We start from the raw sequence: 21,178 nt of genomic DNA on the forward strand, positions 1-21,178 counted from the left end.
CCTGGGAAGGCTGAGCTCCCTGATATTACAAAGTCCCCCTGTGAACCTGTGTTGGTTAAAAGTTACAGTGGGACATGAGTAGAGGGTAGGACATGCCCCAGTTTTGTGGACACAGGAAACAACCCTATGGATTCTGAGAGGTATGAGCTATAAAAAAGTCACATGCAGAACCCACTGCACCCACCTTCTCCGGAACAGACTCATGAGTTTTTGAGGAATGCTGGGTCCTCACCTTCATCCTCTCATGTCCCACAAAGGGGTTTCATGTCCTCGGGCCCTCAATCTGCACACCCGTTCTTGCCTGACACCCTTCTCCCTGACATCACAACTCAGGTACCTGAGTAAGTGCCAGACCAGCTCAATGCCTGGATTCCTCCCAGAACTCCATCCTCACACAGCACCTGCAGTGCCTTGTCTCAGGGACCCAGGGTGCCTCAGGTCCCTGGAAGGGATGGGACCGCTCTGCTGTGACCCCTAGATTTGATTCCTTAACCTCAGACCAACTTCTTATGCTGCTCCAGGACTTTCCTTCCCACCTTCTGTCACAGGATGGGCTGTCCAGGCAAATATGCGTCCATCCAGGGGCTGCCCAGCCCCTCCCTGAGTCCTCCTGTGAGCCCAGAGGTCAGCTCACACAAAAGACTGTGGTGGGTAGAGGTTGGCTTCACCCCTTGGGAGAGCCTTGGGAGAAAGCACCTGCTGAGATCACACAAAGGTTCCTCCTCAGGGGACTCTGCCAGGCCACAGAGGACACAGATGCTGAGTCCCCAGCAGTGAGCACAGAGACCAGCCTGCAAACCCAGGCCCCACTGAGTGAACAGTCAGTCCTTCCTGAGCAGCTGGGAAGGGACCACAGCAAAGTCCCACAGCGCCCCCTGGTGTTGGCAGGACACACATCTCTATGTTCCCTAAAGGCCTTGGAGCGCAGCTGGTCTCTACAGCTCAGGTCACTGACTGTATCCCCATGTCTATGAGGGACTCCCCGACACTGTGATTCTGATCCACTGTGTATAGTCACAATACAGTCACTCCAGGGTGGAGGCTCTGCCTATGCCTCATTTCTGACTGCTAAGATACCCATGCCTCTCAAATTATATGGCAATGTCGTTCTCAATGCTCTGCACACAGTATGTCCCCAGCATCCACATCTCCCAGTTCCACTCCCTGGGGCTTCTGACCTGTTCCCATCTACACTTGCGGGGACCATGCAGGTTTCCCCTCTGCTGCTATTATGTGTCCTCACTTTATTGTATTCTTTGCATAATTACCAGTTATGTATCACATATACACATCTGGTGAGGCCCAGCTCTGATGATAAATCTCTCATACATACTGTCTCTAAAATAATTTTAAATATTTTATTTATTTATCTTTAGAGGGGAAGGGAAGAAGGAGGAAGAGCAACATCAATGTACGGTTGCTTCTCATGCATCCCCTGCTGGGAACTGGCCCCTGCCGGGAATTGGCCTGCAACCCAGGCATGTGCCCTGACTGGGAATCGAACCGCAATCATCTGGTTCACAGGCCCGAGCTCAATCCACTGAGCTACACCAGCCAGGGCTCTACCATAATTAAGCGGAGGTCTTTCCTATCTAATTCAAAGCATTTGGTGTCAGTCAGCATTGGGTCCCATCTCCTCCATCCCATCTCCTGTCTGTAACTTGTAAAGGAACACACGTGGACCCTGGTGCCTAAACTGAAGCTTACATCTAGACCCTTTTGGGTTAAATACTTGCCTGACCCCCCCAATCCCAATTCCGAGCACTCCCCTAACAGGAGATATGAGCAACCGTTCACCCTACTGCACGTCCAGAAACAGTATCAGCTTAGACCTACTGGGGGATGACTCTCGGCCACTGAGCAAGGCAGGAGTAGTTCCAAGAGAGCTCACAGCAGGGCAGCCCTGCATCTGCTGGCATCATCGCTGGCTCTGTTTCAACCCTGTACCTTCTGATGTAAGTCCCAGGAGGATGTGCTTTAGGAGTCCATTTGGCCTGTTTTCCTGAGGGAGGTGGGATTGCAAGATGCCATGCTTGGGAAGAACCACAGTCTCAGCTGGTAGAGCTGGTCTTAAGCTATAAGGATGCTCACTGTCCTCTTCTTCCACCTCCCATTCTGGATGCCCTGCCCCTTTGCTTAGCACCTGGTCCAGATTTCTACCTGGTAACAGGTACCAGAAATCAGTTCCGTATGCCCATGTGCTCCAAACCCACGTCCTTCTCAAGATGTTATATTATATTTTATACTTTTATTATATGCTATACTATATTTTATACTACTTTTTATTATATTTCTATTATGTTTCACTCTAGCATTTCTCTTCATATATAATGGCTGTATAATATCACTAATGATCCCCTCAAATTAAAAGCCAATGCGAGAGACTACAAGCATTTATTTGGGATAAAGGGTAATTGCAGGCCTGGGACATAGTTTCATGCAGAAAGCCACAATGTGTCCAATTATGGGAGGAAGGCAGTTAAACCACTGCCTTTACCCCAAAACTGCCTTCACCCCATATGGGGAGAGAACAATTATGTAAATAGAAAGAACATGTTTCTGTGGAAGTATTTTAATGAGCCTACAAAGAAATTTCTACAGTGAAAATAGGTGAAGTTGTTCTTTAAATAAACACAGTGGAACCAGTTCTGAAGAACATCTTGAATTGTGAGCCCTGTAGTCAGGCCGTCTGTTCTCCCCATAGCTTTGCAAACAGTTGTCTGGAACAGGCAGACCACTTGACCCAGAACAGAGTTTAGTCATTCCTGCCCACAAACACCACAGAGGCTGGAGAAGGAAGACAAGCAAGGACACTCCTCTGGGAAGGTGGCTCCAGCTCCATTTCCCAGCAGCTCTGCTTCCTCTGCTTCTTTACAACAGATTATGGAGTGTGTCTCTGTTGTTAAATGCTGGCCAGCCCACCGTTACACCTGACTGTCTGTGTGCACATGTGTCCTCATGGGAATGACCTTTCTTTTGCTGTCCTGTCCGTTACCTGTGAAATTGTTTATGATATTTGCTCCTGTTTTAAAGAGGACTTTGTCTTCCTGAAAAGGTGGGTTAAATCATGTCACAGCTTAGAAATGTCGATCCCACTGCACTCCCTGGGGCCGTGGAGAACAAACCTTCTGAGCCCACACTCCAGAGACCAGCCTCTGTGAGCAGGAGACGGGGTGGGGATGGGAGGAGCAGAGGGTGCACTGAGCCCCGGGTTTGTGTCTCACTTCCCCCCCTGCATGTGTCACTGTGGTGATGGTTGCTGTACCACAGAGCAGAGTAGTACTTGGCCTCATCCTCAGGCTGGGCCCCCGACAGGGTCAGGGCAGCTTTGCTTCCAATGATGGAGCCTGAGAACTGGGCAGGGGTCCAGGAGCGTTTACCATTTGTATTATAAATCAGTGTCACCAGGACTTGGCCAGACCTCTGCTGGAACCAGTGTGGATAGTTACTGCTGGTGACGGCTCCAGTGCTGGAGCCACAGGTGAGAGTGACTGTCCCTCCTGGGGACACAGTCAGTGAGGGCTCCTGACTCACCACAGCCTGAGACCTGGACCCTGAAATGAAAACAGACAGGTGTCAGGAATGAAGAGGAAGGCAGAGGGGTCCCTCCAAAGACTGGTCTCTGAAACCTCCACAGACCTGGGCAGAAGGTAAGGAGGGGAATCGAGTAAAAGAGTCCAGGCCATGGTGGACACTTTCCAAATGCCCTGACCTCAGGCTGGGACTGCTCTCTGGGTGTCTCTTTATCTCCTCCTCAGCTCCCTGGGTGAGGGGTGGGGCATCATGCAAATATGATCACACAACACCATCCAATTCTGGGTCCTCAGAACAATTCTTAGCTTCCCTGTGAGCAGAACGCAGTGGCTGTATGAGCTTTCAGTCTGTCCCTTGAGGAGAAGCACCTGCTGTCTCTTAGGTCTAACTGAGGCCATGAATGTAGGTACAGGGCCCTTTGCATTAGAGCCATTTGAGTTGGTTTCAGCCATGCACCTCTGAGAAGACCCACAGCACCCCCTGGCGACCTTCTCTGGGGAACATTCATAGCGTTGGGAACTGTTAAAATAATGGTTGTGAAAAAGACTGGAAGGAAGGACGGGAGGGAGGAACTAAAAGCGAAAAAGAAAGAAAGAGAGAAAGACAAAAGAGAGAAGGAAGGAAGGATGGATGGATGCAAGGAGAGAAGAAAAGTTGACATAGTCCTGATTCGCTGCCAAAAGTATCCTTTTTCAATTTCACTTTTTGTGGCTTTCAGTTCTACAATACAATATCCATTTGGTTTGTCTGATGACTCCTATTTAAATTCAGTTTTTCTCTTTTCCCATTTGTTCCAAGAACGCTCACTGTTGTTCTTCACATGGCTTTAGCACCATTGACAAAATAATATCTGCCACAGTTCTCCTCATCTGAGTCAACTCAGTATTACTATTAATGGATTTTTCAGTCTTCATTCAAACTTTGACTTTTCTGTTCGCTTTTTAAAATATATAATGGTGTGTTTTTACTGGATTCTGGACATTTGGAGACCACAAGAGGAGCCCCTGGGTCCCGTTTTCTCTTCCTTTAATCAGCCCACCCTCCCGTGGGGCTAAGCAGAAAATCATGGGTGTGTGTGTTCCGCTCCCACTGATCCCAGCAAAGGTGGAGTCCTGACTCCACTGCTCTGTGCTCTGACACCTTGTGGGGACCCTGGTGAAGTGTCCCTCACAAGCTGCTTCCCTTCAAGTTGCATGTGACACAAGCCCCTTGCTCTGGCACTGCTGGCCTCAGGAAGGGAAGCACAGGGCTGAGTCAAGGTGGTGGGCTCACTGGGGGAGGGCACTCAGCTCCCCACTGGGACCTCTTGTCCTCACTGACAACCAGGGAGCAAGGGGGCAACTGTGGATCTACTCCCCTGCCTCCCACCCCTTCTTCAGTGCTGGTAACACAGGGGAGTCAAGGCTTCTCTCACACTTATCCCACAGTCACCAGCAGGGGGCACAGGGCTGCAGACTAGCACACCCTGGTACCCCCTCATTGAGTCACTGCTAAGGGCCCTGGGTTGAATGATCAGCTTCCTGCTGGGCCACCAGAATCACAGATGCCGGGTGGGTGTTCACTTTCAACTGTTATTTCTGGTTCTATGAATGGAGAACACTTGGCCTCCTGATATATTTTGGAAACCATTCCTTCCTCCCCTTTTTTTGTTAAAAATTTGCTGTAGAATAGTTATTTTCTCATTGTTTGATAAAATTCAGCAAAAAAGTAACCTGAGCTCAGAGGTATAAAACTATACTGATAAAGCACTTAAATGATGTAATTAACACACCCGGGATTCAACAGAACCAATTTCTCATTTTGTTGGGCAGCAACCACAGGGAACAAAGAAGCCACATTTCGAACAGGTGTGATTTCACATTCAATGTTAGTGTCATTGCGGGTTGAAAATAAACTGCATTTTTATATTTTGAAGAAAATTATTTCTTTATTTTAATACAGATACTGGATTTTGAAATAAAAATACTAGAAGCTGGCGGAATCCCATTTCGACTGTTGCACTAACTTTACCACAAGGGCGGCACTGACAGCGAACACGGTGTCTCCTACCAGCCCGTGGTCTTCGGGCACTTTCCTGGGAGCAGCAGGCTCTGGGGAAACAGGTCACAGAAGCTGCACTTCTGCTTCCCTTGTCACTCTAACAAGCCTCTCTGAGGAGTGGTTTTGAAACTGGTCACAGGGTAATTCTGTTTGTGTCAGGAAAAACAGTAAGAAAGAAGGGGTTTTTTTTTGACCCCATAAAGATACACCCAGGTAAGAACAGGAAATCTCCTAATCTTTAGTACAAGTGACAGCCGAAATGAAACTTGAGTGTTCATCACACTCAGGGACAGGGCAGTGATGGGTCACTGGGGAGAGCTGGGCAGATGTTTCCCTCCCCAGGCAATGGGAGCCCTTGGTGGCTGTAGGTTATATTGACTCTGTGACAGTGATAACCTGACTCCTGATTAAGTTGGAGCCCAGAGGTGGGCAGGGAGGTCTTGAACACCAAGAAGGAGCCAGAGAAGATGCTGAACCCCTGGGGGTCACTGACCTCTGCCCTAGGTCACAAGGTCAAACACCTGCCTGGGAGCCCTGAGGACCAGTAGGTTCACTGCTCCCTGTGCAGGAGAAGGGACGGTGGACTTGGGTCAAGAGCTTCTCAGGGGCAAGGAACCAGGAACACCCTAGAGATGTCCTTCTCCTCCTGGCCCACAGCCCGGCCAACACCCTGGAGATTTCAAAATCTTCAGTTGCATCTGAGAGGAGAGGGGACACAGTCAGAGCCTGTGGACTCAGGAAACCCACTCGCAAATGTCCCCACAATCCTGAGTAGTGGCAGCTGTGAGAGCATCTGATCCATGCACCAACTTCTCCCACGAGTCCAGCAGCAGGATTGGCATTTTCCCAGCTGCTGTGGAGCCTCCCCCACCACCTCGTGACCCAAAGAGATATCTAGGCCTAAGACCCATATTTCCTCCTGAGGTCCCCTCTACTCCCAACTTCACAACTAAAGACTCAGGTCCCCAGCAAGGTTAACAGGGTAGCTCTACCTCTGCATTTCTCCTGGGCCTGAGTCTTCACTCACCTCTGAGTTCAAGGCCCTGAGACAAGGCACTCCTTGGCCTGCCAGGTGCTCGGGGGCAGAATTGGGAACGTAACGGTCTCTGTTCTGAGCCCTCACAGCATGGAGTCCATGAGGTGAGCAACTGTCCCCCTACTGGGATGGTGCTGGCCTGTGACCAAGGAGAAAGGCAGGAAGGGCTGTTACCTTATCTCAAGGGAAAGAGGGAAGTTCCACAGGCTCTGGTTTTAGTGCACATGGCAGCACTCTGTCATAAACATTTTGTTTTTGGTTTGGTTTGTTTCCTGAGACTTCAGAAACATAGGAGAGAAAAGTAAGAGTCACTCATAATGAATCAAACGGTACTTTCAACTACATTTTACCTATATACAAGTTATTTTAATATGTTCTATTGTTGTTAAACAAACCATGGGAGGATTTTGTCCCACTTCCCCATCTGTGTGAGTCACTGTGAGGAGCATCATTGGGGCAGATCGCACAGTAATAGTCGGCCTCGTCCTCAGGCTGCAGCCCAGAGATGAGCAGGAGCCCTGCGTTGGCTGAGGCGTCTTTGGATCCAAAGAAGCGGCTGGGGACCCCGGAGCCCTGGTGCTTGTCTGAGTCTGTGTGGTAGTTCAGCAGATAGCGGGGAGGGTTCCCTGGCTTCTGCTGGTACCAGAATATACCGTAGCTGCCAACACTGATGTCACTGCTGAGGGTGCAGATGATTATGGCTGTGGCTCCTGGAGATGCAGAGAGGAAGGGCGGCTGAGTCAGCACAGGCTGGGAGAGTGAACCTGCAGACACAAATACTCATAGGTGAATAGGCATGAACCCACATGAAGGTCTCTGACTTCTGAGTAATGTTTAGGGATGACCTGTGTCCCTGAGCTGTCCCTACCTGCGCAGTGAGAGAGGAGCACGAGGAGGAGAGGAGTCCAGGCCATGGTGCACACAGCCCCTGAGCCCACAGTGGGGCTGGGCTGCCCAGGCCTCCTTTTCTCCCCACCCTCTGCCAGGGGAGGGGCTGTCCATGCAAATGTGTGTCCATCCAGGGACTGCCCCACCCCTCCCTGAGCCCTGGTGCTGGAGCTCAGCTCACACCCTAGACTGAAGGGGATGGAGTTGGGTTTCACCCTTTGGGAGAACCCGGGGAGGAAGCCTTGGCAAATGTGAGTGTCTCTGATAACAGGTCAAGTAATATCATCATAGGTAGGGATAGTGAGTCAACAAATACACACTGTGGGTAATTTTGAAATTATCCAAACTACACGACTTTTCAAAGAAGTGCCTGCTCTCAGCATCTCACATCAACTACCTTCAATAAGATCTTCCCGTTTAATCTTATCCTCTGTACCCCCATCATAAGGAAATTCTGGAGAAACCCTTGAGGTTCTTTTTTGTTCTGAATCCAGGAATGTCCTTCATCCTAAAAAGGGCCAGTCTCCATCATAGTGTCCCAAGTCCTATCCTTCCAAGTTTTCAGGGAATGCTCCTGACCTTGGTGTGAGGACAGATGACCTGCCCTCCTCCTGAGACCTCAATCGTGCTGATCCCACCCAGTTCCTGACCAATTGATGCAACAGGAACCTCAGTCTCCTTCTGACCCAGGGGTGCCACATGCTGAACCATGACCTCAGTATCTGCAGGAACCTGGGGGCTGCCCAGCCCTGGGTGTACACAGACAGACACAGATTCCCAGGGCTCTGGGGATCCAATGGGGTCCCACAGCTCTGTGTGTGGAGGGGTTTCCCTGCTGTACACACCATGTGATGCCTCCTCAGTTTTCCATAGACAAATGTTTCAAATACTACACTCGGTGCTGAAGTATAAGGTATTTTCTATCAGCCGTCAGAAGATGAATGATTATATTCATGATCACATCTGGTTTGCGTTTAGATTACATTCTATCTGTGTTTGATCACTTCCAGGATGAAAATAATAATTCCTTTAAGGAATGTAGATAGAGGAGAAGGAAGAAGAGAATGAAGTGTATCTGGGAAGATGGTCAGAGACTGGCAAGGATGAGCTCCCAGGCTGCTCTGGGGCCTGGACCCTGGTACCCGCTAAGTAACTTCACCTCTGGGCCTGTGCCCACCTCAGGCAGCTTCCTGCTCCCTCCACAGCTTCTCCTGGAAGTTTTTCTGTTGCAAGCAGGTGACGTTACCCCTGAGGGCTGACCTGACTTGAAATATGTTTGAGGGCTTCCTTAGACCCTCAGATTCCAGAAAGATGTCCCCCTCTCAGGGAATGGGGACAGAAGTGACAGGGGAATCACAACCACAGGTAGGACCAGAAGCAGGGTGGCAGGTCTGTCTGCTTCAAACAGACCTTAAGCAGAAGCAGGAGGAGCTTCCCGACTGGAAGGTTGGGACTGGACGTGCTCCCTGCCTCTTACTGCATCCGCCTGGAAGCTGGATGGCAGCAAAACTCCATGTCACCCAGCACCACACTGAGTCCCAGCTGGCTTCTGTAATTCCGAAATTAAAGAGGTGATTTAGCAGATTTTTACTCTAGACAAAGAGCTACTCATGCATGACCAGCCAGCCATGGCCATGACCCAGACATCATCAAGACGAAAGCCAACTTTACAATGAAACAAACAAAACAAAACGAATCAGCAAGAACTCCCTCACTCAGACTGTCATGTACAGTGTCATATATTCGATATTGATGGTGTGAGTCTATGGCTATGTTAGAAAATACAATGATATACACTGTATGGGGGTGGATTACTGTATGTGGATTTTATCTGAACAACACTGTTGAAACATGAATGGTTTGATATTCTGTTATTAAGCAGGAGGATGGCTTATTAAAACATAAGCTGAACATTTTTATTAGACTCTCTAGAATGCTGACAACATGGAATTCCAGATTACACCCATTCCATCTGTTAGGAAGTTCAGCCATATCCACGCCTTGAAACCAATGAGGTAAAGTTGGGATTTTTTATTTTAAATCACTGTGCCTCACTGATGAGGCACTTGCTAGGTGAGGCAGAGCTGAGAGAGGAATTCTGTGCACATGCAAACCTTTCCTGGCTCCACCAGGGGAACTAAGTGCACCAGACAGGACCCTGTGTAGGAGAGGCGTCCAGGCCACGATTCACACAGTCCCTGCTGCCGTCTCTGGGACTGTGTGACCAGGCCTCTATTACCTTGACCTCATCCTGGAGGAGATACCTATGCAGATGTGTCCTCACCCTCGCTTGTCCCCAATGAACTCACAGGGTCTGCGTCCTGTGGAAGAGCCAGCCTGGCAGTCAGTGTGGCCTCTGTCTCTGATTTTCCTACTAGACAGCAGCCCTGGGGAGGGACGTGCAGTCGGACACCACCCAGAGGACAGAGCTACGGAGTCTGCCTCCAAGAGCTCTGGTCCCACCCCCTGCCACCCAGTCCACCCCGCAGTCCTTAGGGGCACACTTGTTGGGTCCCCCCAAATCTGCCATGATGTCCCCTGTAAACCACATGCAGATTTTCTGTCCCCTGCACAGCCCTGCCTTTCTACTGTCACCTTGCCAGGGGGACTTCCCACACGCTGATCAAAAAGTCTGTGCACCAGACCCTGGGAGCAGCCCGCTACTACCACTTACAGTAGACTCTATGTTTCTCAGGAGTTCGTGACTTGAAAAGAAAAACTCTCTGGAATCAATGATGCGTGAATATAAAAGTGCCACAGAGCAGAAGATGATGACCTTAGAAACCCTCACTGTTTGGGATGTTCAAGGAATTTGAAACTTCAAGCATACACAAAGTGCAATAGTATAAAAACATTCACATACCTATTATCGTTATCAAATGACTACTCATGATTAGCTAACTGTGTTTAATTTTTTATTATACAAATTTTGGCTTATTAGGACCTGCTTGGACTTGAAAGAGAGCCCAGGCATTTCCAGGTCAATGAAGTCTTCTCCAGTGGGACGCCCATGGTGGGTCACAGGGCATTTCCCAGGAGGCACAGTGAAGGCAAGGCCTCAGTCGGCAACGCCATGCGTACTGCGCACATGGGTCACCTACATGCACAGTCAGGCTGTGCCTGGGCACAATTTCTTACCCAGCGATTCACGGAGGAACCCCAGCTCTGTGGCAGGCGGGGACGAGCAAGGACAGTATGGGGGTGACCCCTGTGACAGATGTCATTATGTGACACGCTGCACTAACAGCATCAGACTCCCAAAAGCTGGAGGAAAGATGACAGAAAGGTCAACTGCTCTGCTGTGGTTGGACCCAGATGATCACAGAGAGTGACCACCCCCTCAGGGGGCGCAGACAGAGGAGGGGTTTGGTCTCACTCCCCATCACCCTTTAGTGGGGTGCAACCTGAGACCTTTGTCCTACCTGTCACAGTAATAATCAGCCTCATCTTCAGACTGGAGACCAGAGACAGCCATGGAGGCCTTGGAGCTGAACAAAAGCCAGAGAACCAAACCAGGATCCCTGAGGGTCAACCAGTGCTACCATATATGAGAAGTTTGGGGACAGCCCCAGGGACCTGCAGGCACCAGCTTGCACTACTGTATCCGACATTGTTGCTGTTTCCACTGCAGGTGATGCTGACAGTCTGACCCGGAGACCCCGACACTGAGGCCTCCTGGGTCAGACCAGACTGGGTCCCGGAATAAAGGAAAGAAAGGCACAGGATGGGGAGCCTGGGGTTCCAGCAACACAGCCAGGACCCCCGGGGAGAGGCCCTGTGTCCTCTTGAGACCACGTTCCCATACTCTCAGGACCCAGGCTCCTGTGTAGTGAGTGAGGAGGACCAGGACGACCGCGGTCCGGGCCATGTTGGAGAAGCTACAGGACTCTGTTTTCTGAGACCCTCTGCTTCCAAGCAGCATCTGGGGTCCCTTTTATCCCTCCCCAAACTCCGTGGATGGGAGGTTTCTCCATGCACATCTGTCTGTCTCACTGAGGGCTCTACCCCATATGGGACTATAAGTCTGTTTCTTTGTTGGGAGTTGGCCCCATGAGGGGGGATGTCTGTTACAAATTTAGTATGTGACTCCCAAGGGGCCCAAGGGAACACCTGGCATCTGGAACCAGACCACAGATGGCTGATGAGCAGACCCTGTCCAGACCTGTGTTACAGCACCCCCTGCTGACCCATGCAGGGATCCCTCCATGTGAAGGAGACTCCAGGAGCCCCAGAGAAGACTCAGCCTCCTCACTGTTCCCAGCTATAAGATTAGGAAATGATGGGGCCCATTTCAGGCAGACTGTGTTGGGAGAGACATTATCAAACTGGGCAAGAGATGGGGAAGGTTTCTGTTCTTCATGGATTATCAGGGAACTCCTGAAGCTACCAGCGCATGAAAGACTGTGGATTCTCCAGAGTACAGACACTGAGGGGCAACAAACCAGGGCTACAAGACACTGGGATGGCCCCCGTCCCCGGCCAGAGATTATCATCCCAGTGCGCAGCTCAGTGCATGGGATATCTGATGTCTTACTGCCTGAGTCCACTGGCTTCCTCAACCACATTAGGAAAGTTCTTTAACACTCTTATTAACACAGTTTCTGCAAAGGGGAGCGGAGAATCAATGCTCTGAGAGTAAAGCTGAGGAACTTGTCACACTCATGCCTTTCCCCTTCTCCATGCTTGCAATCCGGGCCAAGGCGGTGGAAGCGGTGGAGGTGGGTGATCTCTCCTGCCTCCTCAGCAGCTGCCTTTTCATGGACTATGGCCCAGGATTGACTAGAACAGAACAGAACCTTCCACAGAAACTGCCCATGGGCATTGCTGGGTGTCTGTAGCTCACAATATGTGAAGCCACCTGGACAGGGTAAGTGTAAACTCTCAGACAAGCCAGGAGGCATTTGCACATTTTACTGTGTCATTTATCACACGGACTCACTTTCCGGAGGCAGTGCTGAGAGGCCGTATGTTCTGGGTAAATGTGGGCTCTGGCATCAGTGGAAGATGAAGTCAAGAGCTGGTTTTGTCATCACTGGTAGGGTAGCCCGAGGACCTCTTCTTGTCGCTCCTTTCAGCTGACTGAAACGGCCAGCTCAGTGAGGTGGAGGACGGCATAATAAGCAGGACCTGAAAACCGACAGACGCAGTTGTTGGGCGGGCATTAGGGTCCCTACTTAGTGCTGCTTTTGCAATAAACCGCCCTGTCCCTCAGGAAGTGTTAGGAAACTCTTTCAGGAAAATTAACACAGAAGCAGTAAATAAGAATACTGTAAATCTTATATGAACGTCTAGTTCTTCCTGCCCACTAAGAAACAGAGAAACTCAACATGAACCTCACTTACATGGTTTCATCATGTTCCAGTTCATTCAAAGCAACAGCCTTGTCCCTTATAACAAAAATGCCGCCCTTCCTGCCAACTCCCCCCTGTCAAAGCTGGAAATCTGGACACTGAGGGCATGGCATCTGGAAGACACAACAGCCTTCCTCTTCCTCACAGTGGCAGGATCCGCTGTGATCCTTTGTCCCAGTCAGGATGTCCTGCAAGACGATGGGGAACCTGAGAGCAGGGTCCCTCTCTGCACAGATTCCCACACACTGCTCTGTCTCCTTTCAAAGGGGCCCTTCCAGGCACTGTCCACTTGGTCCAAGGCCCTTCACAAGACCACAGGAAGCCTCTTGAGCCTTCTCCACTTCCCCTCCATCCACCCCTGATGGAGGTGACACGAGAGCTCAGCGCACAATCAGGGGACCCCAGAAAGTGTCAGCCCTGACCACTGCTGTCTTTTTTCCTGTTCAGGTCAGCATCCTGCTCTCCTCATCCACACGCTCCTCCTTCTGGTTTGCCATGGGTGGGACCTGTGTCACCTGTACATGGAGGGGATGACACCAGCCCTGAGCAACTCAGAGGGACAGCATGGAAACAGGCCATTATTCAAAAGAGCCAGATTTTGATCCAGTTTTGTTCACTTGATTTCCAAATCACAGGAAAGCTCTCTTTGAAATCCTCTCCATTTATGAGTGATTTTCGGGAATTGCAGGTAAGATGGATGAGACTCACTGTGTGCTCTTGGATGGACCACAGGGGACCCCACTCCTGGGGCCTCACACAGACCTGTAAGGGGGAGACCCTACCTAGACAGGAGGGAATAGCTACCGAGTCTCCATCAGCAGACACAGGCACTAAAGCTACAGTTTAGGGCAAATTGGGGGATTATAGGGAAAGGGCACCCACTGTCAGAACTTGGGGAACCCACAGCGCCCCCTGCTGCCCATTGGTCAAACTTCATCTGCGGGGGAAGATGATGCTGGGAACACTGGCCTGAGACTTGGTAACTGTCAGTCCACAAACATCCATGGACCACTCTCTGTGCTGTGAGGCAATGTGCTGATAAAACTGTCTTGTTTTGTGAGAGCAAATGCTTTCCAAAACCAATAATTATTTAAAAATCTACCATACAGTTAATATTAAAGTTTAGACAGGTTTTTAAGTTACACTATGAAAAAAAACCCTCCATCATAGTTAATTAAGTAATGCTCCAAAGCAGAAGAGCTGAAGAGTATGAGAAATAATATCAAGAGAGCATTAGGGATCTCTTGGGCAATATTAAAAATAAATTTTCCCAAATGCTTCTTTTCCTTCATGAACTCCACTGTACACTGACTGAAAGCACCTGCTCCATGAAGGGGGGCAGCTAAAGGGCTTCGTGTCTAGCTCTGTGTGTAGGAAGGAAGGTCGAAGATTAGGGGGGGTCCGTGTCATCACCGTGATGAATGAGGACTCACTGTGATGCTTCCTGAGTAAGACGAGTCTGACCAGAGCAACGGCAGCTCAAAGTCACTGTGGGCTGGAGCGTTTGGAGCTAACTTTCCTCCATAATCCTAGGCAGAGAGCGGGAGAGGAAGCCCAGGCTTTCAGGAGTCACACTGGAGACATGGACACATCCTGGGAAGGACCGGAAGGGGCACATGGTGACAAACCACGGGCCGGGAGGATGGGGCCAGAGAGCTCCTTCCCATGGTGCTGACTGTTTCCACCCTCTCTCCTTTCTTCTGCCTGTAGTGGCTCAGCCTTCCTGAGTTACGAGGAGGTTTCAGTCGCACTTTCCTGTGGGCTCACATACCTGTGTGAGTGTAAACTCCTGCCCAGATGCAGAGCACAGTGATAGTTGGCCTTGTCCTCAGGCTGGGCCCCTGGGATGAGTGGCTTTGTTCCCAGAGAAGGACCCAGAGAAGCTCTCAGAGACCCCAGAGGGGCGGCTTTTTGTCCTGTAGATGAGGGTGAGGGGAGCCTGGCCTGGGGTCTGCAGGAACCAGCTGGGGTAGTTACTACAGGAGACTGATCCAGAGCTAGTGCCACAGGTGAGTGTGACTGTCCCTCCTGGAGACACTGAGAGGGATGGCTCCTGGGTCACCAAATTCTCAGAACTGGCTCCTAAAAGAAACAGGAGAAAGGAATGTATTGTTAAGGGAGGAAACAGCCACCAGGAGACAATGCTTTTACGTATCCCCCAGGACTCAGAGTGCTTTCCACTGACCTAATCCAGAGGCAAGGAGCCAGAGCGGGAGCATCATCCAGACCATGGTGGGGACGCTCGCAGGGCACAGGCTTTCACCTCCTGGGCTGGAGTATGGAGTCTTAGGGTCTTTTTATAAGTCCAAGACCCACTAGGAAGGGCAGGGCCTTTATGCAAATCAGCTGCCTCTTAGTGCCCCAATGTCACTGTCATGTTCCCTGGGGGAAATCTGGAAAGAGGCAGAGTCAGGGACCCCACACAAGCAAATCACTCCACTGACAGAGGGAGGGTGAGGTCTGTACCAACCGATCCCTTAAGTCCTTGGTTGCCCCAGCCCCATGTTTTTCTCTGGACAACCTGAGTGCTGAGTGAGAAGCTGGCTGAGGTCTCTCTCTTCAGCCAAGTAGCCTAGATGTTCTCAGATTTAACCCCGTCCTTTCCAACACTGTCTGGCCTCCTCCAGGAAATGCCTTCTTGCCCTCCTGGTTAGTGCTTCTCCCATCTCCTCTCTCTAGGGCCCAGCCCATGGGAAAGTCACAGGCTCTGGGGTTTGGAGGAGACGAGGGTCTTCCACAGACACTGTCCTGTCAACTGTGTTCAGTATGTAGCAGGCTGGGTGTGCCAACTCTCCCAAAACTGAGGGAGCTAAAATTACGTGGCCTAGATTCAGTCCAGCTTCAGGTTTTGAGGAAAAAGGAAGAGTATCCCCATTAAAAAATATGGGAATCATTCCAACACCAGGTAGAGCAATTTAGGAGAAAAACTTCCTAATGGTCAAAAAACAAAACAAAACGTGAACACCGTGTATGTACTAGATGGTGGGAACCACACAGAACATTTTAATAACCCACACTACGTCACTCATTTCACACACACACAGACACATGCACAGGGACACAGGGAGCCCCAGACACTGTGCAGGATGACTGTTTTAGCACAACCGGACCACGGAGACTGGTCTTAGAAGGGAAGGTGGTAGAAACAATATGACAACACACGGTGTGTGCCCGGATGCCAGAAGTACCAGCCATGCGAATGTCCCCCAGGGGTATCCTTCAATCCCCCTCAGTGAAACTCCTCGTCCAGTGAGTGAGGAGGGTGAGGGGGGGAGTCATCTGGGCCATGATGGGGAAGGCCCAGCGCTCTGCCTGCTCAGGCACAGTTGCTGATACTGAGACTCTCCCATCTCCAAGGGTCTCTCATCCTGTGTCCAGACAGTCAGAGGCTGCACTTCTCCATGTGGATTTGCTCCTGTTTGGTGACTGTCCACCTGCCCCTGTCTGGACGTCAGGCTGGGAGGACAACTGCAGGAAGGGGGAAGACAACAGGGGAAGTGAGGGAGTGAGTCAGAGACCAGAGGAATTTTGCTCCAGAAAACAAAAGAATTCTGAGTGTGCTGTGAAACCCACATCTTCCAAAAGAGATATTTTCACTCGCCCCATAAAGACAGAGTCGAGAGAATGAAGTGCTCTGGTTTTGGTAGCAGCAGCCAGAAGCTGAGTGGGCTTTGGTAACAGGAAAGAAAGGGGTCGGGCAGAGGAGTGGATCATGTTTTATCATCTCTCGTCTGAACGAGAGCTTTCTGTGGTGCTGGGATGTCATGCTCAGCTTGTCCTCAGGATGGAGCCCAGAGGTGGTTAAAGGGGTTCCATTAGCAAACTGTGACTCAAAGAATCAGGACCAAACCTTCCAGCTTGAACTCAATGCTCTCCTCTCCAAAACTGAGTATTAGTTTGCGTTGATCGTGTGCTCTATCGTGGACTCTACATTTGGCATCTAGTTGACCAATGACTATCTGACATGTGTATAAGGAAGTGTTGTCTGGTGTTCACATGCTCCCCCATCTTCTGCAGTTGTTTGTTCCTGAAGGTTGTCCTCTGTGCTCTGAATGTTGTCTGCCACCCACTTGCTCCCTGTGGTATCTCTACTCTGTACTTGGAGGTCCCTCACGTTCCAATCATGTTCTGTGGTGATGGGCCTGGGACCTGGTTCCATGATGATGGGCCTGTATTAGTCCCACGAGGGTTGACCTGGTTCTGGGGTGATGGGGATGGTGTTTGGTCCTGCAGGGATTGGCCTGGTGCTGAGATGGGCTGGGATCCTGGGTTCACAGGAGCTGACTTGGAAGATGGGTTCATGGACACCACGCTGGTGATGGATGGACAGGGAGCCTGTACCCATGTGAGTCTGCTGGGAGCTGGGTCAATAGTGCCAGCCTAGAACTGTCATCAGGGGAGCCCGGGCCTATGGGAACCAGCTGGGGAGGATTGTCCAGGAGGGTCAGCTTGTTGTTGGAGTGAGCTGTTGTATTAGATGCATGGAAGCCTGTGGGAGCCAAGTGCCATGATAATGGGCCTGGTTGTGGAGCTGGTGAGAACCTCGGTCTCACGGGGCCCATCTCACACCTGGGTCCATGCAGCCAGCCTGGCACTGTGGTCAGATACGGATGGAAGTCTGCAGTCTAGGTTGTGGTGGCCTGTCTCCCATGTAGCTCACCTGGTGTAAGTCCAAACATAAGGTTTACAAACCCACATGTAACCTGGGCCTGGGGGACTGGTCAGAATTCTGGGAAGACAGCAGTTGCCTGGAGCCCGGCCGGCAGGAACACAGGAGTTGGCCTGGCATCCATGTGGGCTGCTGCTGGGGTCCCCAGGGACGTCAGGTGCTCACACCACTCCAGCTATCCAGAGAGTGGTGTCTCTCTTAGACCCACACTGACCTCACTTCAGCCAGGATGACAGGGGTTGTGAAATTGTCCTTCCGGCGCTCCTCAGTGTGTCTCGTCTCACATCTGTGCCCCATGCTGGTGCTCTTCACTCATCTGGAACCTCGAGCTACTATGGAGTCATCTTCCCGCAGGGACAGATGCGCTATTTGCTGCATTTGGGAGGACAGGAGCCCTACAAACTCTTCCTCCTCAACCTGGCCTAGGGCAGCCTCCTCCCCAGATGCACTTTCAGTGCAGTAGGGGCCCGGGATAATCTCGCAGAGACTGCAGATCCGAGTGGTCGTGAAGCAGCACAGCGACCTGCGAGCCTCCCACCGCCCCCACCCTCCTGGATTCTCTTCACCTCGGACCACAGGCCCGCTGATCTCCATGCTCACCTGCCTCTGGGCCCCTGATGTCCCTCCCCGAGAGTCTCTCGTCTCTATCCTTTTTCTTCTGTGGCTGCCATTGTACATCCCCAACACAATTTGGTCACAACTGCCTGAGACTCACCTCATGGGGAGTCTGAGTAAAAGCTGTGTGTGGGTGAGTTAGTGTCCTGATGTGCTTAGAAAACAGAAACATCCTGAGGAAGAGAAACGGTGGCATGCGTTAACAAACGAAGCCACTCCTCTCTGTTTTATGACATCAAGACTGACCTTATGCGGGGCCTCAGGAATTCTGGATGAGGAAACTGTATCAAGAGCTTCTATATGCAAACACTCCAAGTTTGGACGGATGCATTTTTAGAAAGAAGCAGTAATTGTACTGTTGTGTTAAAGAGATTCCCTCAGGTGGTGGGAGGAGTGGGCAACTACAGTTTGGAGATTCCAGTGGGAATGAGATTGTGAAGGGATTTGGTGCCACTCTGCTTTCTATTTATTCTCCCTACAGAAGGATCCCTGGGGGATGGAAGTTACAGGGAGAACTTGGAAGGTTTTATTCTGAAATTCTAACATGGAGATGGAGTTAAGACTTGAAGAGCCAGAGAGGGGGGGAGGGGGAGGAAGCAGCAGCAGAGGAGCAGGGGAGGGCGCCATGCGGGGCCTGCTCAGTGCACCTCTGCCCTGGTTGTGACCACTTTGCTCTCGGCTGGTTCATGCACAGAGAAAACTGTGTCTATAACCCAGGTGAGTATTAATACATCACTATGGGTGTATCATTCCTAACATAAGACTCAGACTTTACAGCGTGAGATTTATGATGAACATGATTGCCCTGGTTATTATTGGCCGTTGCTGACAATAGCATTTCTTCTTAACAGTGACTAATCACTGTTACCCAGTCAATGGGCACTTGAGCCCTGTTACTTCACCTGAGGCTGTTGCTGGGACACACTGAGTGGATTCAGGTAACTGGCATCATAGTGGTTACTTTTCCCACTTCAGAGTCATTTCTGACCACAAAAGGACCTCCCCTGCAGGTGTCATCACAGAGCCGTCACAGCAAATGGGGCTCAGAGCCAATAAAATCCTCTGGGCCTAGAGGTTTTATTCTCACTTCCTCATCATCTGAGCCACTGTGAGTCCCTGAAGCTGCCCCCACTGCCATGAGATTTATCACAGTGACAGTTAACCTTGTCCTCAGGCTGCAGCAGATGAGCAGGAGCCCTGCATTGGCTGACGTGTCTTTGGATCCTTCTGTAGGGAGAAGTGGCTGGAGACCCCGAAGCCCTGGTGCTTGTCTGAGTCTGATTTATACCACAGGAGAAACCTGGGAGGGCTCCCTGGCTTCTGCTGGAGCCAGTATATATAGTAGCTGCCAACACCGAAGCCACTGCTGAGGGTGCAGGCGAGTCTGGCTGTGGCTCCAAGAGATGCAGAGAGGGCGGGCGGCTGTGTCAGCACCAGCTGTGGGGGGGAACCTATAGACACAGACATTCATAAGGGATGTGACAAGAACAATGGTAAAAAAAATTTTTTAGCAGGAAGACACAAAATCAGCTTAGGGAAATCTCTTATTGTTAAGTGGGACAACAAATCTCTTGTTGTCCCTACCTGTGCAGTAAGAGAGGAGCACAAGGAGCAGAGGGGTCCAGGCCATAGTGCACACAGCCCTGAGCCCAAGGTGGGGCTGGGCTGCCCAGGCCTCCTTTATCCCCACCCTCTTCTAGGGTGGGTGTTGTAGACAGCTCTACCTGGTTGTAGGAATTGTATCTCGACCCCTTGTGGCTAAGGGTGAGGGACAACCTCTGGAATACCAGCCACAGGAGACAAAGCCTGTGTCTGGTAGCAAATGCTGCCTCAGTTTCCTCTTCCTGCTCCCAAAGCTTGGTTGGAAGTCAACAACGGGTAAGACCCCTCACAGTGGGGGACAACCTAAGCCAGACTGGATCACTTGAGAGGCCTTCATGGAAGGACTCAGGGGGCTGCAACAAAGAGCAATGGACTCTCACCCCTAGGCTTTGACAAAGCCCCAGTCCCCATGTTCTCTGGGAGAAATGCTTCCTGGCTCTAATACCCTTAAGCCTGAATACCTGATGAAGAAGGATGCAGCTCCTTGCCTTGCTAGAACTCCTCCTGGGAAAAATCTGGCATCACAAAGACTTGTTGATAAACCTGTGAAATCTGCTCTGCTAAGAGTGCTTTCATTCATATGATAAGGGTCCCAGAGGAAATGAGTATGTCTCCCAAAGTTTCTGCAACTCTCTTCCTGACAGACACTGCCTCAGACTCTGAAGCCCTCAGATATCTTTGAAATATTATCTACTGTATGATCCTTGCCGCCCTGTATTCCTGTGTATTACAACCCAATAAAAGGCTATGGAGCAGGGGGCTCGGGGCCTTTGTCTCCCCGGAGAAAGTGGCCACAGCCCACTCCTCCTCCCCAAGCAGATCTCAGCATGTCTTGGCAATTATTCACTTTCATCTGTGGCACTCGGGGGGAATCGAGAGACAAGTCGCCCCCACAGGTGGGGCTGAGGGTCTACATTGTGTCCAATAAATTAGGGACACAGTCTGGACCAGGCACTCACATTACCTCTATCCAGCAGCCACCTTTCGGGGCTTCTGCATTTTGTGTCCATGTCTGAGTACAGGTGTGACTTCTCTCTGCTTCCCTTTGCCGGCTCCCCTCTTCCTGCCTCCACCATTCACCTTCTTTTGCTTCAACTGCACTAGAATTCTTCCAGCTCCCAAAACTGCGCATGCTGTTCCCTACCCTGCAGTGCTGTCCTTTTGGCACTGGCCTAGCATTTCAACATGTCATTAATTTTTTGGTTGGCAAAGATCAGTATATTTCTAATATATTTTTAAGTTTCTTGGCTACATTTTGCTTGCAACACATAAAAAGGAACTCATGGCACAGTCCCTGTGAGGTGCAGGTTCCTCATTACCCTTGTCCCCACATTAATGTGAACAGGGGAAGATTGAGACACACTGACCATCAGCTGAACATGGAAAACCAGATACGTCCAAGAAGAAACTCCCATTTTCAACAAGTGCCTGGAAGACACTTTG

General features: G+C 50.6%; 1 long non-coding RNA gene and 1 gene segment (V, D, J or C); both read right to left on the minus strand.

Moving 5' to 3' along the window:
- Positions 1-3,434: 3,434 nt before the first annotated feature.
- LOC119003305 (uncharacterized) lies at positions 3,435-3,707 on the minus strand. The gene is made up of 2 exons (XR_005069929.1): positions 3,640-3,707; positions 3,435-3,554 (listed from the first exon to the last, which is right to left on the minus strand). It is a non-coding gene; the product is annotated as an uncharacterized LOC119003305 (long non-coding RNA).
- A 3,269-nt stretch (positions 3,708-6,976) lies between these two features.
- On the minus strand, positions 6,977-19,779 carry LOC119003298 (probable non-functional immunoglobulin lambda variable 5-48). The segment is given in 2 exon segments: positions 6,977-7,374; positions 19,718-19,779. Coding segments are annotated over 2 exon segments (444 nt in total).
- Positions 19,780-21,178: the final 1,399 nt, after the last annotated feature.

This window comes from Sturnira hondurensis, unplaced genomic scaffold (genome assembly GCF_014824575.4).
Source record: "Sturnira hondurensis isolate 20B ecotype Veracruz unplaced genomic scaffold, ASM1482457v3 Scaffold0018588, whole genome shotgun sequence".
NCBI lineage: Eukaryota > Metazoa > Chordata > Mammalia > Chiroptera > Phyllostomidae > Sturnira > Sturnira hondurensis.